Source organism: Accipiter gentilis, chromosome 28, assembly GCF_929443795.1.
Source record: "Accipiter gentilis chromosome 28, bAccGen1.1, whole genome shotgun sequence".
In the NCBI taxonomy this organism is placed as follows: domain Eukaryota; kingdom Metazoa; phylum Chordata; class Aves; order Accipitriformes; family Accipitridae; genus Astur; species Astur gentilis.
In genome coordinates this window covers 12,146,468-12,161,686 of record NC_064907.1, presented here as the reverse complement: position 1 = coordinate 12,161,686, position 15,219 = coordinate 12,146,468, and the positions used below count along the sequence as shown (strand labels likewise).

Below are 15,219 nucleotides of genomic sequence, written 5' to 3'. Positions count from 1 at the left end.
CTTTTGTGACAGTAGCAAGGATATTCTGAGTCCTCAGTGATAAAATGAATGCTTTCTGCAAGAGGAGGAGGACTTTGTTTTAATTGCTGAGGGGCCATCAGCTGGCTGAAGGCATGGAGGGAGATTTCTGTGTCAAGGGAGGGATGTTGTCTGGTGGAAGGGGACATAACACAAAATTTACTTTTCCATTTTAAGTCCTAGTAGAGAGTTAGTATTGCACCAATATATATTTGGTATATATTGTGCCCTGAACATTTTTAAATGACTGTTTGGCTTCTATATGAGACGGTAAGAAGTGAAGAAGGGCACAAGAATTACAAGCTTAGCAATTGTTGTTGTCTATTTTTCTTTTTTGGCATTTTGCCTGTTCAGGGATATTGGGTCACAAACATTGATTTCTTTTTTTTTTCCTTTTTAATTGGGAGTTGAGGGAACTGTGGCACACAACTGTACTGTTTTATGAAAAATAGGGGAAAGCTCTGTTCTTTTTAAATCTAATGTCAGCATTGAAACTGGATCATTTTAGAAAAAGAAAAAATAAAAAGGTCAGATTTGGAACCACTTTCCAGTGTCTCTTAAAGCTTTAGAAAAAGCAAAGCACATGGTCGCACAGCCTTTAGTAACTCTCTGTCCATATTAACTCAGGTTTCATCCAGGCTAAGGCTTTTTCAAAGTTACTGAATTAACTTCAGTAGTTAGCGCGCAGCATTGGCAAAGACAAGGTGACAGGGGATTTTGCTGCTTATTCATGGAGAAGCTTGCCCGCCTCCCCCTTCCCTCCAGGCTCTTTGTCTTCCATTCATTTTATACTTAGCATAGCAAAAATCATCAAGAGGGCAAGGCTGGGTCTCCCCTTCTAAAAACAGAAAGTATTGCCCTTGCTTAAAAAGAAAATGTGCTGAAAGTTCACAGCCTCTCTAGCTGGTTAGTAATTGTGTATTTTGTTAGGATCTTTTCTTATTCTGTATGCCTTTTTCTTACGCTGCATTGTTCTGGTGCTGGTCAGTCATGCCTGCAAAGCTCGACTTCAACACTTCGCTGAAACTCATTAATGTCACGGTAGTCCTCTCCATGGCGAACTCTTGCCTCATCAAGAATAAGTAATTCTACATCACTCTACTTCTTTTGTGTGCTGAGATTTCCCTGTTTTGGAGCAGAAGTAATGTTTTCCTTATAAGGTTTTTTTTTTCCAATCACTTGTGCTTTTCCCTGTTTTCTTATCTCTCTCTAAGTGATTGGATTACATGAATTGTATTAGGAGTTTGAAATTCATATTCATCAACTCTTTTGTTTGTTAATCAGTGATACTTGTGAATGCAGAGAGGATCCCATTTTCTTAATGGCGAATGTCTAACATGACTGACACCAGTCACACTGGCTTCCTCTTCCCCGGGAGTAGGTTGCGTGGCTTTTTGACCTGGAAGCTTGCACAATTTTTCTTGTAGATATCTATGCTAATGTATGGTTGCATTAATGAAGGGAAGGTTGATACAATGAGCTTTGGTGATTTGCTTTTAATAGTTTTCCATTTCCTATGCAGAAATGCTTTGGCTGTGAGATATTTCTATTTCACAACTCCATTGTACTTCAGAAAGAGTGTTCGGCCGCTGACCTCATCCTAGGATTTTCATAGGGTGTTTGAAGACAAGGTCCAAGACTGTTAACTTCAGGATGCATTTGCAGTGTGCTATAGCTGCTGAGGAGTTACCTTTGGATACTGTCAAGCTAAAGGACAGTGGTTTCATTATCCCATCCAGATAATGGAGAAAACGTGCAACAGGAGGTGGTAGCATTATTTGCAGATGTTTAGCAAGAGCAGAGAGTCAGGTGAGAGGCACTTTAGAAACTAGGGACTGAGTTTGAAAAATTGATAAAAAGACATCCGCTTAAGCAGAAGTCTGTTTCCAGTAATTTTGTAGGACTTCTCCCAATCTTTTGTCTTTACTGAGAAAAAGGTGAGTGCATTATGGCTGTAAAACCTTCAGAGTGCTTCTCTTTGCCCATCAGCGTTACCTGTGCCCTGCCCGGCTCTGCCCTGCTGTTGTCTTCTCTGTGCATCCCTCTTCCTCTCACATAGTCATATCACCACAACCGAGATCGGGTGAGGTTTGCATGACATTGGCTCACAAAGCTGTTTGTCACCTCTCCGTCTGTGGTATTAAGCTTTTGCTCTCTTACCAGGTCCCCTTGGTGGCTGCATGTAAGTGAATGAATGTAGTGAGAAAGACCTGATCCCTTCTGAACTTGGCAAGAAAATTGTTCAGAGGTGGACGTGTGTTCTCCTACTGCTACTGGTTTTGAGTGCGTCCCTGAAGACACGACTTGAAACCAGTTTGTGCATTTCCCTGAAGCTTTGTCAGGTCTCTTGAGCAGGATTGCCTTCAACAGTAGTAGTGGATGTAGAACAATCAAGGAAGATGGGGATGGACATCTGATGTCATCTGCCTGCCATCCAGCAGTGCTGCTAAATCCTCCAGTCCTGGGTTTGGACGATACTTTGCACAAAGTTCTGACTGGCTGATTAGATACAAGCATCATGATAATTAAACAAGTAGAAAATAAATAAAGTATCACCACCTGCATAGCATGAGTATGAAGACATAGGATCGCTCTATCTTGCGTGCAACTGGGACAGTCTAGCATTTGGATGCATTTATTACTTAATGTAGTTACTGCTGGGAATGTACTCTGCCAGTTTGGGAAGACACGCAGGCCCCAGCAATTTAGTGTGCTGTCTGTCAGCAGCAGCACAGGGTTTGTTGTAGCTAACAAGGTCCAACCAGGGCGGATTTGTAGACCCTGCCCTTTCTCTCTTGCTCTTTTTGAGCCAGAACGGGATTTGGCTCCTGACCTTATTTGACCCTGCAGCTACAGCAGCTCATATCATGCCCTTGGACGTTTCAGAGGAACTCCGTAAGCACACGGCCATTGACATCATTATTTGGCCAACACTCACATTTTTCCAGGTGTGTCTTCCTGGTTACAAAGGTTGAATTTCAAGGTACGTTCCCACATGATGACAATATATCATCTCTCCTAATTGTATCTCTTCTAAAAGGGCATTTCTTTGTCCTGCTGTTTTTAATTGTTATGTATGCTTAATTCCCTCTCGGTCAGTAGTACACAGGATGATTCACATTCCCAAACTCACTTGACTCTGAGAGTCTAAATCTGTTATCCTTTCAGAGAAGGGAATATATTATAAACTGTTGACTTTTGTATCGGAGAACAGAGGTGAATAAAAATGATAGGAGAATTGTAAATTCCTTCTATATGCTTACTAACACTCGTGATCAGAGACAATAAGAGATCAGGCTCATTATTCTAATTGCTTTGCAGTAAGAATGCATTCTTCTCTTCGTATAAATAGCCATTGCTGCTGTTGCAGCAGTGCGGATTTGTGGCAGCTGAGAATGCAGCCTCAATGCAAACGCTGTGCTTTCCTCCTGTGGCATACTTTTGGAAACAAATGTATTTTCTTGGATTAGAACTGGTTGTGACTTTGAAAGCTGCTGAACTGCTTCAGTTTCAGTGGAAGTCACTAGAAGTTAAATCCTTTGCAGGGTTCAAGCTCATGAAAGTATTGAGAGTTGTGCAGCATCTTAACTTATTTGAACAGAGCTTAGATGCCTACATAGATCCTGAGAGGCATGCTTTCCAAATCAGGGCCTAATTCATGCCTCTTCTTTAAATCTGATTTGGGATAAAATATTAAGTAGTGCAGGAAAAAAATCTCATTCCAGTAATTCCCATACGGTCAAAAAACCCCACCCCAACCCAACTGCTTAATGTTGTTGTGGGCCTTCGCTGTTATTGCAGGAGCCAAAGACAAGCAGGAGGCACACAGAGTTATCAGAGTTAGTACCAAACTTGAAGGTGCTTTATCAGATTATGAATAAGGTGAATGATAAACTAGGGTTGAGAAGCTGGCTTTATGTGGACTGCTTAATAAGAAGAATTCCCTGGTAGCTTTCTCCTCATCTATCAAAGTTAAGGTTTTTTTACTTTTAGAATAGATTATTTATAATAGATATTTCAGTGGAGGTAGGGGCAGAGGACCATTACTCTATTCCGTTATTTAAAGAGAAATAAATAGCCCTGAAAGCAGGTATTAAATTTTTACGTTATAGATTAGGTAATATAGTAAAAATAAACTGTACAGTAAATGTAGAGACAAAATTGAGTAGTAAATTCTTACTACAAGGTGCCTTCCTTCTTCGCTTGTAAATTACTTAATTTCCTGCATTCGACATGTCGCTCCCATTCCCGCATCCACCTTGCGTTAAGAATCAAAGTGAAAACCATCAGCTGCAGCAGTCTATCATTTTGTGTTTCCAGTGGAGATAATTTAAGTATAACACAGTGACATTGAATATTGATAGAAAGATGACAGGCCGTGATTAAAGTTTTGTGCTGGGTAAAATAAATGGCTGGAGGATTGAAGAGAAAATGACAAAAATATTGTTCGGTATTGTGTGGTATCTTGTTTTTTAATAACACTAATCAAATGTCCATTATTGGTTTTAAGCACTAGAAAAATTGTTCTTCTTCCTTGTTTTGAACAGGCCTTTTGGGAAAGAAAAAGCAGACATAAAATACGTATGTTTCACCTAAAATACAAGGTGGTAGTTCTGTCCTCAAGATGCTGATATCAGGGGTTTTTTTCCTATGGCAAGGGAAAGATACCATGATTCTTAGCAGATTGTTTTTAGATTTCTGTTTAGATTCTAATCATTCAGTATCCAGGATGCCATAGATAATGTTTTACTAAGTGGAGGAAGAATTTGTGGATAATAAGTGTAGCTGATAGGCTTAATTTTTTTAAAACATGTAGCAGAAAATACTGTCAGGTGTTTATGTTCTTCTGTTTACTGAGATCACTGTGAGTGGCCATGTATGTTCACATGAATATTATTTCTTACTTGTTGTTATGAGCCCCTTTCTGTGAAAAATTCTGAATGTCTTAATGGGAAGGAGTTTAAGAAATGTTTTGTGAAGTCAGTTCAAATTAATAGCATTTGAAAGGTCTGAGAAAATTCCTTAGGAATCTTAAAAATCCATCCATCGTAATAGAATGAGTTTATCCATTTTTTCTTAATTATACAATTCATAGAATTGGTGGTGTAACCTCATTATGCATATGTACAAAAGGCCCCAAACTGATTTAAAATATTAATGTGAGAATGTAATGACTCTTCACGTGAGAAGTATTTTGGTTTTTCTTTGCGGTGGGGGAGAGTGGAATTTATGGGAGAGGGTACAACTTATGTCTGGTTCATCACTTTGTTAACAATACAGTTATTGCTGTAAAACATAATGCTTCATTAAAGCAAAACTTATGGAACTAGAGGGAAAAATGAAATTCTGGAAGGAGATCAGATATGCTGGTCCCGCTTGCAGTTGGTCCTGGGCAGTGGTTTCCTTCCAGCCCTCCCTCCTAATGCACGGTTTGTCTTGCTTTCTGCCCTAAAGGCTGTATTCTCAATAATGTATTTCAGCTGCTGATAGAAATCATTCGGCTATAAATCCAAAGTAGGGAACTGCCTACACTCGCAGCTCCCCTTTTTTTACCCTGCTTTGACAATTTGGTATGCACATTTGAAAACTCTGTCCCTCATTTTGTAGCACTGTGAAATATGTAGTAGTTACATGGTACGTTGATTTTGCTTCAATGTTACTCCCATTATGTTAAAAGAGAAGTATTTATGTGAGTTAAAAAGGCTTATTTCCTTCATGTATGTACATCTTCACATCCATCTTCACATACTATCAAGTTTTCCACACAAGGATAAAACAATACAATTAGAATTGTTTACAAATAGAACATAATTGTGAGTGAGCGGCTGCGTGGTCCTTAGTTGCTGACTGGGGTTAAACCACGACAATAATACATATAAACATAACGTGTAATTTAGGTGTTCTCAGCTAGTTAATTCTATAGTGCAGCATATGCTTATTCTGTGTACGGTCTTTCATAGGATCTTCGTCTAAAGACGCTACCTGGAGATACCACAAGTAATAAAATGGCAGTGTTACCTGCTAGGTAATAGTAAGGAGTGGGGGGAGAAAATAGAGGCAGAAAGAAAAGAGTTAAGTTTTCAACTGAAAGGAGTATAAAGACCTGTGGAGGTTGTCCCTGTGGCCAGAGCTGCAGAAATACGCTGTCCCTGGGGCGAAGTTCAGACGGGCAAGGAGAGGTGTGAGAGAAGCAAGGTCCGTGCAGCAGGCAGCAGCAGTCTGAAGGAGGCTGTGCAGCATTTGAGTGGTTGCATTCCAGCGTGGCATTTTTCAGTCCAAAGTGGTTTTGTTGGACTTCAGTTCCATTCTGTAAGTATTTTTTTATATTGTGCCTAGGGCGTCTACGGCATTAAGTATCTCAGACGAGCTATTTGGGGTTCTCCACTGGGACTCGTCTGAAATTTGGCGGATGTGGGCAAGGAGGGGCTTGAACTCTTGCTCTTCTTTTTGCTTGCAAAACCAAGAAGTGCTAGCTTCTAATCCCAACACAATTGAAAAGACTGTGGTGGGTGTTCCCTAGCAATATCATAGAGGTTAGATCACTCGACAAAGACACAGGAGACCTGGCTCCGGGTACTCTGCCTGCTGCACCTCCAGGTATACTCTGCCCTGCTACATCCCTGGGCAGAGGAGAGGATGATACCATAGCCACCACATTGAGGGCTGGGCTGAGGGCTCTGCTCGCCTGTCCCCTCAAATCTGTCTCTTTCTGCACATTCATTTCTGCTACTGAGCTGCTGTAGAAAGCAGAGCCACTGCTACCACCCATTCTTCCAGCTGTGTCAAAGTAGCGTCCACGTCTGTGTTGCACTATTGTGTCCTGTCTGGGTGTGCTGGATGTCTTTTGGATAGGACTGTTGTGCAGAGGACTCATCTGTGGCTCATAAGGTTTAGATATTAGAAAAGTCAGCCCAGAGCAAAATTTTTAGGTGTTGAAGATGTAGGAGTCTAGGAGTTAGATGGGGATTGTGAGGATTGCTTTCTTGGGCTCTTGTGTTCTGGTCCAGAGTATTCTCGAGTAGGTCAAACATCACATTTAAAGAGGGTCAACTACTTGTTGTTTTCTAGATATTATTGTATGTTTTGTAAGGGAGGAGGCAAGGTCAGAGAAACAAATTGCTTGTGCCAGAGAAAAGTACTGCAAGCTTCAGACTATGCCTAGGAGTTCTAGCTAGTCTCCAAGGCAGGTGTTGGAGGAGGTTGTCATCTCACAGGGGAGTGTGGAGTCTCCTGACCTGCTGGGAGTGAGTCTTGTTTTTACATGGAGAAGTGCAATAACAGTGCTGATCAGCCAACAAGTGTTGTCGGTGAGCTTTGAAGGGAGTAGGAAGAATGTCTCATGCACTGGGAGACAACCACATGATTGGAACAATATGAAGTCAATTCATGAGATTTTGAGCTCCCGAGGAGATTGTAGAGAAGAGACACAATGCAAGGAATTGAATTGTGAAATTGAGGTTGTATGAAGGGGTTTATAGGATTAAGGAGACTTGCAAGAAAAAGCCAAAAGGTTTTGATTTCAGATGTTTAGAAAAGGTGACTTTCTAGTGCACATGCCAAGGAACAGAAAAAGTTTTGCTGTTCGGGCAGAGTCCCTTTTCCTGCACCTTCTTTCTTCTCTCTTTTGTGTTCATCAGCTGAGGGCCGTGATCTGATGAGCCCCAGCTGTATCTTCTCCATTGTTAGTCTGCTGTTGCACACCAGCCAGATGGGGAGAACAGGGTTATTTATGTGCCTCCCTCTCCTTAGAGCCTCATGTGACCCACTGATAGGAACATGGTAATCCTTGGTTTGTTCAACAGATTGGTTGTAGGCATCTCAAAATATAACAGCTATGGTTAAAGATCAAGAACTGATCAGACTGGAAACCTGTGTTTATAAAGGAGAGAAGCAAAACATATTCCTGAAGTAGTAAATACTTCTTAAATATAAGAAGGGTTATTAATGCGTGACTGCGAATTAATATGATAAATCAGAGGGGTGAATCTCTGCTAACAGTAAAGCAGTATGGTTGCCTGCCTTCCTCTAAGTGTTGTTACTGAATACTTTCTTTTGTTGGCCTCCTTTGTTCACTGCATGGCTGTTGCCTTAAGAAAAGACAACAAAGAAGTAACTAAATGTGGAGTAAGAAGAGCTAGTTCCTTCCCTGGGGTGCAAAATATAAATAGAAGTGAGTGACCAAAATACAGAGAAACTTTCCCTAGTTTGTACAATAGATCAACAAAGAATGGGGATATACAGCAAAGTCTTTTGATTCACATTGCCTTTTTCTGCAAGCCTCAAAACTTTCCAATCATTTTAATTGTTGTAATGAAAATCCCTGTTGTCTCTGCCAGACTATTTTGCATTTCATTTGCTTTCTTGTCAGAGAAAACTGCTGTTAGGGTCAGTGAATGCAGTGTTAACACGTGTGCCAGGTACTGGGAAAAGGTAAGTACACACTTTCCTGAATCTGCACCTTAGTGTGGCTCACCTAGTAGAAGGAAGTTGTCTAGAGTATTTCTTCTTAGTGGTGGTTAATGTCCCCTCATAAATTAGCTTTTGTTTATGCAGTTTCTAAATAAATGTCTTACTATCTAGCCTTTTAGCTTCAGTCTCACTCTCTTGGCTTTCAAGATGTGGCTTCTTACAAGGATTTACCTTAAAATAAGTAACATCTTCTGTCAACACAGTGTTGACCTCAGGGTGTTATAAACCACTTTTAACAATTCATTCACTAAGGGGCATTCCTAAAAACTAGAGATGATGAGATTTACAAGTAGTGACATCTCCCTGTGTTGATTTGATTTGCTTTTGAGGAGATTTTGGGGGACTTTGTTTTGTTTTTTTAAATGGGCTTTAATATAAAATCTTTTGGCTATTTTTACATGGGCATGTTTTCATTTAGGCTATAGTGTCAGGAGCTGAATGTGCCTTTTTTTGTATGTATGCAGAGCCCTCAATAGGAAAGTCGTGTTCTCGTAGTTCCAGTTAGCGCTATAAATAGCTTTAGAATAATGTTGTGTTGAGAGCCACATAGAGAGTTCCCATTGGTAATTCTGGGAATCTTGTGAAAAGACAGAGGAGCAATGTTCTTTGGACTTCAAGGAAGAGAGAGAGAATCCTTGCTGGATATGCCTCTCAACATGCATTTCACCCAACGTTATGTGTAGATTGAAGCTATCCTCTAGTTTTCTTCTACCCTCTGGTCTCCGGTGTTGTTTCCTAGAAAATTACTTGAGACTTGGTAAAGGCATCTGCAATTACAATTTCAATTGCCACTTTATGAAGGGAACTCAAGGATAAACCTCTCTGTTCCACATTCATTTCTTCCTGTCCATAAACAGGTCTGTTTCTCTGACAGCTCTTTCATCATAATCAACTTGACCTAATCCAGAATTCTCCCTGCTGCCTCCTTTGTGTTGCTCTGGATGTCTGAGCCATTCTTCAAGTCAAATTAGGTCTGCTCTTGTAGGCTTTTTCTGCGTAGTATCCTTGAGATAAGACCTGTCCCAGCTATCCATCCAGCTAAAAAATTACTTGAGTCTTACATCTCACTTGCTTCAACATCCATTTCCTTGGCCGTGACTTGACAAAAGCAGTCTTGCCCTACTCTCATCCATTCAAAGTGCTGTTGCCACTGTGATGACTGTTCTTTCTCTCTCTTCTTCTTCTATTTTTTTTTAATTCTGTGTTTCTGATCATTTAACTTTGTTTGCTTTTCTCCATTGGTTCCCTCTGTCCTGTCACAATAAATGTAACTACTACATAACTACTACTACAGTGTCAAGGCTGCTCACAATCTTTTACCACCTAGTCAGCCTTTTTTTTTTCTCCTTTTTTTTAAAAAAAAAATAATCAAAAGACTGACTTCCATCTACAGATGTTAAACTACATTGGTATCAATCACTTGCCTAGTGTGTTTTTATATGAGCATCTTTTGCCTTTCTTAGATGATTCCTTTATGGAGACAGGGAGATCTTGGATACCCACTGACCTGTTTCATTGGCCTCCTGCAAGTCCTTAAAATGCTCATTCACTGTGATACCTCAGTGTGCTTGACAGTGATTAGACTAATAAGTTACTGATGTAACTAATTAAACTATTCTACTGTATCTAACACACCATGTTCAGTCCACTGTTGTCTGAGTGTTTCTTTGAACATCCTTGTCTGTATCCTAGCTCTTGTTGCTTGTTTTAAACTTAAAAATTCTTTCTGAGAAAAGGACCATCGTTGTAATCCGTTTCGTGTTTGTACAAAGCCTGGCACTTTGGACTCGTGAGCACTTCGCAATCAGTAGGTGATTAAGGTATGCTTTGTTGTTGCTGGTTCTATATAAATGGTTGATGGGTTGTGATTTGTTGTGGATTCCAGCAAATTGTTCCTAGCACCTCCATTGAACTTGCCACATATGCCACTTTGATACTAATGTACAAACAGGTGTGTAACACCTACAGGTTGATACATCATAAAATATTTATAAGTATAGGAATAATAGAAAATCTGATCCAATCTCAATCCATCATTTTGAAAAGTTGCATACGTGTAAACACTCACTGTGTTCAGTACAGGCATCCACATAATTTTGGCTTCATAGAGACTGCAAATGCACTTTTAGTATGGATTGAACATGACTAAACCAAACTCTGGAATTCAGTTGAGCTTGATTTTACACCTGATGTAAATGCTAAAGATTTTTGCATGTTGGGGACAAGATAATTTTTAATAATGATTTAGTATCTGCTTCTGTGTCAGATACTTGAAGCTTTCAAGTAATTTTCATTCAAAAAGTGTGTTTGAAAAATGCTTCTAGGCACTAAATTTCAAAATACAGACTAAAAGAGGTAAAGTCCTTGGGCTTAGGTATGTTCAGAGTACCCAAGTATAGATGCGTTCACTGATTTCAGTTGAAAAGTTCAGCGTAACATCTTAGTATCTTAGTTCAAGCTGTGTCAGAGTTTTACAGATATAAGAATAAAACAAAGACATCCTTAAAATAAAAGTAAGCTATTAGCAGTATGTTCAGTAATTGCTCATTACTAAAATGGGTGTAAAAGTTAGACACAATCAAAAGCATGTTGACTGATGAGCTGAGTTATGGCCAAATAACTGCAGCCCAGGCACTGTTACACTGTATTTTTATATGCGCTGTTCATCATCTCCACTGTGAATGCTACATACATCACTATATCTGCTGTAGTTTTGTCAATAGAGCTCTTCATTAAATTGAATAGCCAAAACAAGCTATCCACTGGAAATTATGATTTAGGTCTCTAGTGTATTTTCTGAGCCTTTAATAATAAGCCGTATATAGCTGCAAACAAACTTTTTCAAAAAGCAAGCAAATGAGCTTATGTATATCTGCAGGGAAGTGTTTTGACCATGATGTGACTGACAAGCAGAGTAACGGTGGGGGTTATTTTATTTTTCTGGCTTGGTAAGTGCAATACTACCTAGATGGAACACAAGTGTAATCCAGTGAAGATTTTTTCCCTTTCTAATTAGTGATAATCTGAACTCCTTGGGGGAGACCAATTTGTGGACCTCATGCTGCATTCTGCCTTCAGTAAACACGTATACTGACGCTAAGCACAGATGAAATAGCTCACCTTCTGGAGCTTAATTTTACTCTCAGTCTCAAAATACTGCTGTGTGAATTTTACAGCTTGGCATCTTGTAGAGTTAAAAACGTACCTTTGTTAGATTAATGAATTCATTGTGAGCAGAGCAGCTCCTTTATCCTTCGTTTAGAATAAAAGATAAGCTGGTATTTAATTTAGTCAAAAAAGTTAAAATCAGTTATTTTCCTTCTTTTAGTCATTTATAATTGCTTCTTATTATATAGTAAATGATATAATTTGAAAAGCATTGTGAAAAAAATATTGCGGTTATAGGTATTGGCATTCAAATCTGGAAGTGTGTATTGTCATGGGAATCGGCACTTCTGAGTCCCATCCCAGGCTCTGCCACTGATCTGCTATATTCTAGCAGGCAACCTAATCTTTTGATTCCTTAGGGGCAACATGTATTAAATGGAGATGTGACCACAACTCTTACAAGCAGTGTGATGTTGGTATTCAGTGTCTTGTTCTGAAAAACTGTCTATGCCTAGAATTCCCATTTACTTCAGGTGAAAATATCTATTGGATGGATCTCAGGAGCAGTATTTGTAACGTACATGGACATCTCTGAGAGATGATCAGTGGATTAAAACTATGAAGAAGTCTGATATATTGAATTTCCTAATACTTTGGTTTTTTTTTTTTGTTGGATAACAAAGTAGAAAAAACCCAAAGCACATTAGTGAGAGATAAGGGCAACCCTCAAAAGTATAAGACCAAAGGAAAGGAAGAGTATTATAGTTTAATCTGGTTCACCAGACTTGAAGCAAGCACATTTCAGTGTAACAAGAAATTTAGTGTACCTGTTTTCCAAAAATTAGAGCTGATTTAATGCAGTAAATAGTGTGGTTGTTCATACGTGATCTTCTACATCAAATTCAGGAAAACCACATGACAGCTTTTAGGGTGACAGGTGTGTATATTCAATAGCATGAAGGAAGGTCTGGTTGTGATTGCAAGACTCCTGGACTTGCGTCTGATCAGGAGAAGGTCATGTGTAGCCAGTGTACACCATACAGTTGGAAGTGACATCTTAGCACAAAGGTTTTTTTTATGGCATCAGCTTTGTAATAGGGCCATAATTTTACTGCTTTTCAATTGGAAATAGCTTGTGTTATCTCTGTGGAAGTATTTGAGCTGCTGCTGTTTTTCCGTTGTTCTGATTTTCCTGTCTAATAATAATCGGTCACCCCAAAAGTTACTTGAAATAGCAACTATTCTCTCTGAAATGCAAGTTTTTTTTCTTTTGGCTTTTATTTCAGCTGTGGGAGCCAGCTGCTCCAAAGACTGTGGGAAGCTGACTTGGAAGCCTGTCAGCTGTTGATCCGAGGGTTTCAACTGAAAGAAACCAGTTGCTGTGTTTTTGAGGAAGAGGAGAACCAAATGGATGAGCTGGAGATGACTGCTGATGGCCCATCTGATTCTGAAAAAAGAAGAGAAGGTCACTTTCCAAAGGGCACAGAGCGGAGCACTGTTCCCAGCTCCAAACACAGCGAGCTAAAAGAGGTATCTGAAATATTCTACAGCTGCATCTCAAGCAATACTGCCGATTTTCCTTTTGAGAGGAGTTGAATCGGGGTGATGGGTCAGCAGGGCAGGTTAAGTATGAACTTAACATCTGGCCTCCAATCTGGGACAGGAAAAAAATCGTTTATTAGCTTCCCAGAAGCTCTTCAACCCTTTTTTCTTTCACCATCAGTCTTTTTAAAACGTGGAAATTATTCAAGCAATAAATACAGAATGTACATCAGGATTTAAAGGGAAAATTAGTAAGTATTTAACACAATTTATCAGCTGTTCCTCATCTCACTGATGAGTTTCACTCTGAGTTAGTTGTGCTGACTTTTTAGCCTGGATCTGTGTTAGCTGAAGTGGGGAGAGAATAAGTTTTCCTCCCCTAGTGAAATGGTCAAAGGCTTCCTAGCTCAGATGCCAGTAGGCTTCCAGCATCCAACAAATATTAAAATGAGGAAAAAATTCATGAGCCTTGAAAGGTTTGACAAATTTCTTTTTAAGTTTTTGTGTTCTGCTCTGGAATGCCATCCTTGCTTGAAAAATGTACAGCTGCCTAATAATCCTTTAACTGCGCTGCCAAGGTAAACAAGTTGTTAAAAAGCTTCATCACCCAACAGCACTACTGTGACAAAAAGACCCTCCAACGTGAGTTGTCAGTTCTATTACCTTGGAATTTGGTTGACAAAAATTAAAAGTGTGCCAAATTGCACCTGATGTTAAGAGCCATTGAACTGGGGGTTAGCTTGAAAGCTGATGCCTAATTCTGCGTTTATACAGGCTGAGACTTAGTGGAAAGCAGGCCCTTACCTTACTGTAAAATCTCCTCTTCGTTAGCAAAATTCTGGTTTTAAGTTGGGCTCCAATAGTACTTTGCAGCCTTTCCTAGGGAAAATGATTTACGAACTGACTCCACATAGAGAGCGTTTTTATTGCCAGTGGTCAGCTGTGGCTTTGACACCCCCCCCCCCCCCCCCCCCCCCTTACTGTATTCCTGATGAGTCCGCTGAAGCAATACGAGGGCTTCTGTTGGTTATGGAAAGCTGTGCTCCCCTTTTAAAAGTGCACTTGAGGGTTTGGGGTTTTGTGACTGTTTCTGTAGCACTCTTGAGATTTGTGCTGTAGATGATCACCTGTTTCACCCCTGGAAGTCCAGATCGTTTCCCTGGAAATCAGCATTGCTATCCTGGACTGACAGGTAGGCAGCTGAAGTGAGGTGACTTCGTGGTTCTGGGGAGAGGAGCGGGACTGGAGAGGGACAGGTTCTCTGTATGTTTAATGGAAGAGGAAAGGATATTTGCAGTGCTTCCATTAAGCTTCTCCTTTTGAACTTGCTTTTTTTAATTTTCTCTCTGTTTCCATCAACCATAGTGGGAACTTAAGCAGACCAATCCCCTAACTTCAGCTCTTCATCCAGGTGCTTAAACTTTGTGGTATAAATGTCTTTGCCTGGGATCTGGCCTATCCTGGTATCCTGAATAAACTCCATTTTGAGAATGGGCCAAAATCAATTCAGAAGCTGATGTGTAAATATCAACGTGAAAATACACATCAGTGAAGGACCTGTGGAGGGATGTATTCCTGCATCTATTCCCACAGTGCTCTTAGGACTGACAAACTTGAAAGAAAAAAAGAAGCAGTTTTGTTAGTATAAGAACATTAATTCAATTTCCAACTTTTAGGAGTTGAGCAACGCAGTGACGTTTTATCACGGCTTACTCGACAAGCTGCCTTCTGCTTCAGTGCTGCCTGCCGCTTTGACCATTCGGGCAAGATTACACATCGGTGATGACCTCAACCCATTGCAACCATAAAAACCCCCAACATATAGAATCTGTTCTGGTTCTGCTTGCTTTTATAATTTTGGGAGCTGGGATTTTTTTTCCCTTGTTGTGGGGCATAGAAGTTTTACCCAAACAAGTACATTTTAGGTAGTGAAGCCAGTAGGATCTCGGTAGGAATGACAGGCAGTATCTAAACTTTTAGAGAAGAGCTATAGCAATAACATTCCCTAACATCTCCTAGTAGTTCATCACAAGGCAGAATATAAAACCAAATAAAAAAACTGACACATCACTTACAAATGAT

The 15,219-nt window shown here is 39.9% G+C and overlaps 1 protein-coding gene across 1 annotated transcript in view; it reads left to right on the top strand.

Moving 5' to 3' along the window:
* The window catches only part of DISC1 (DISC1 scaffold protein), a 205,931-nt gene that overhangs the window by 168,305 nt on the left and 22,407 nt on the right, over window positions 1-15,219 (top strand). Inside the window, 1 exon segment of the mRNA XM_049831349.1 lies at window positions 12,882-13,125. Within this exon segment, the coding sequence (XP_049687306.1) occupies window positions 12,882-13,125 (244 nt within the window).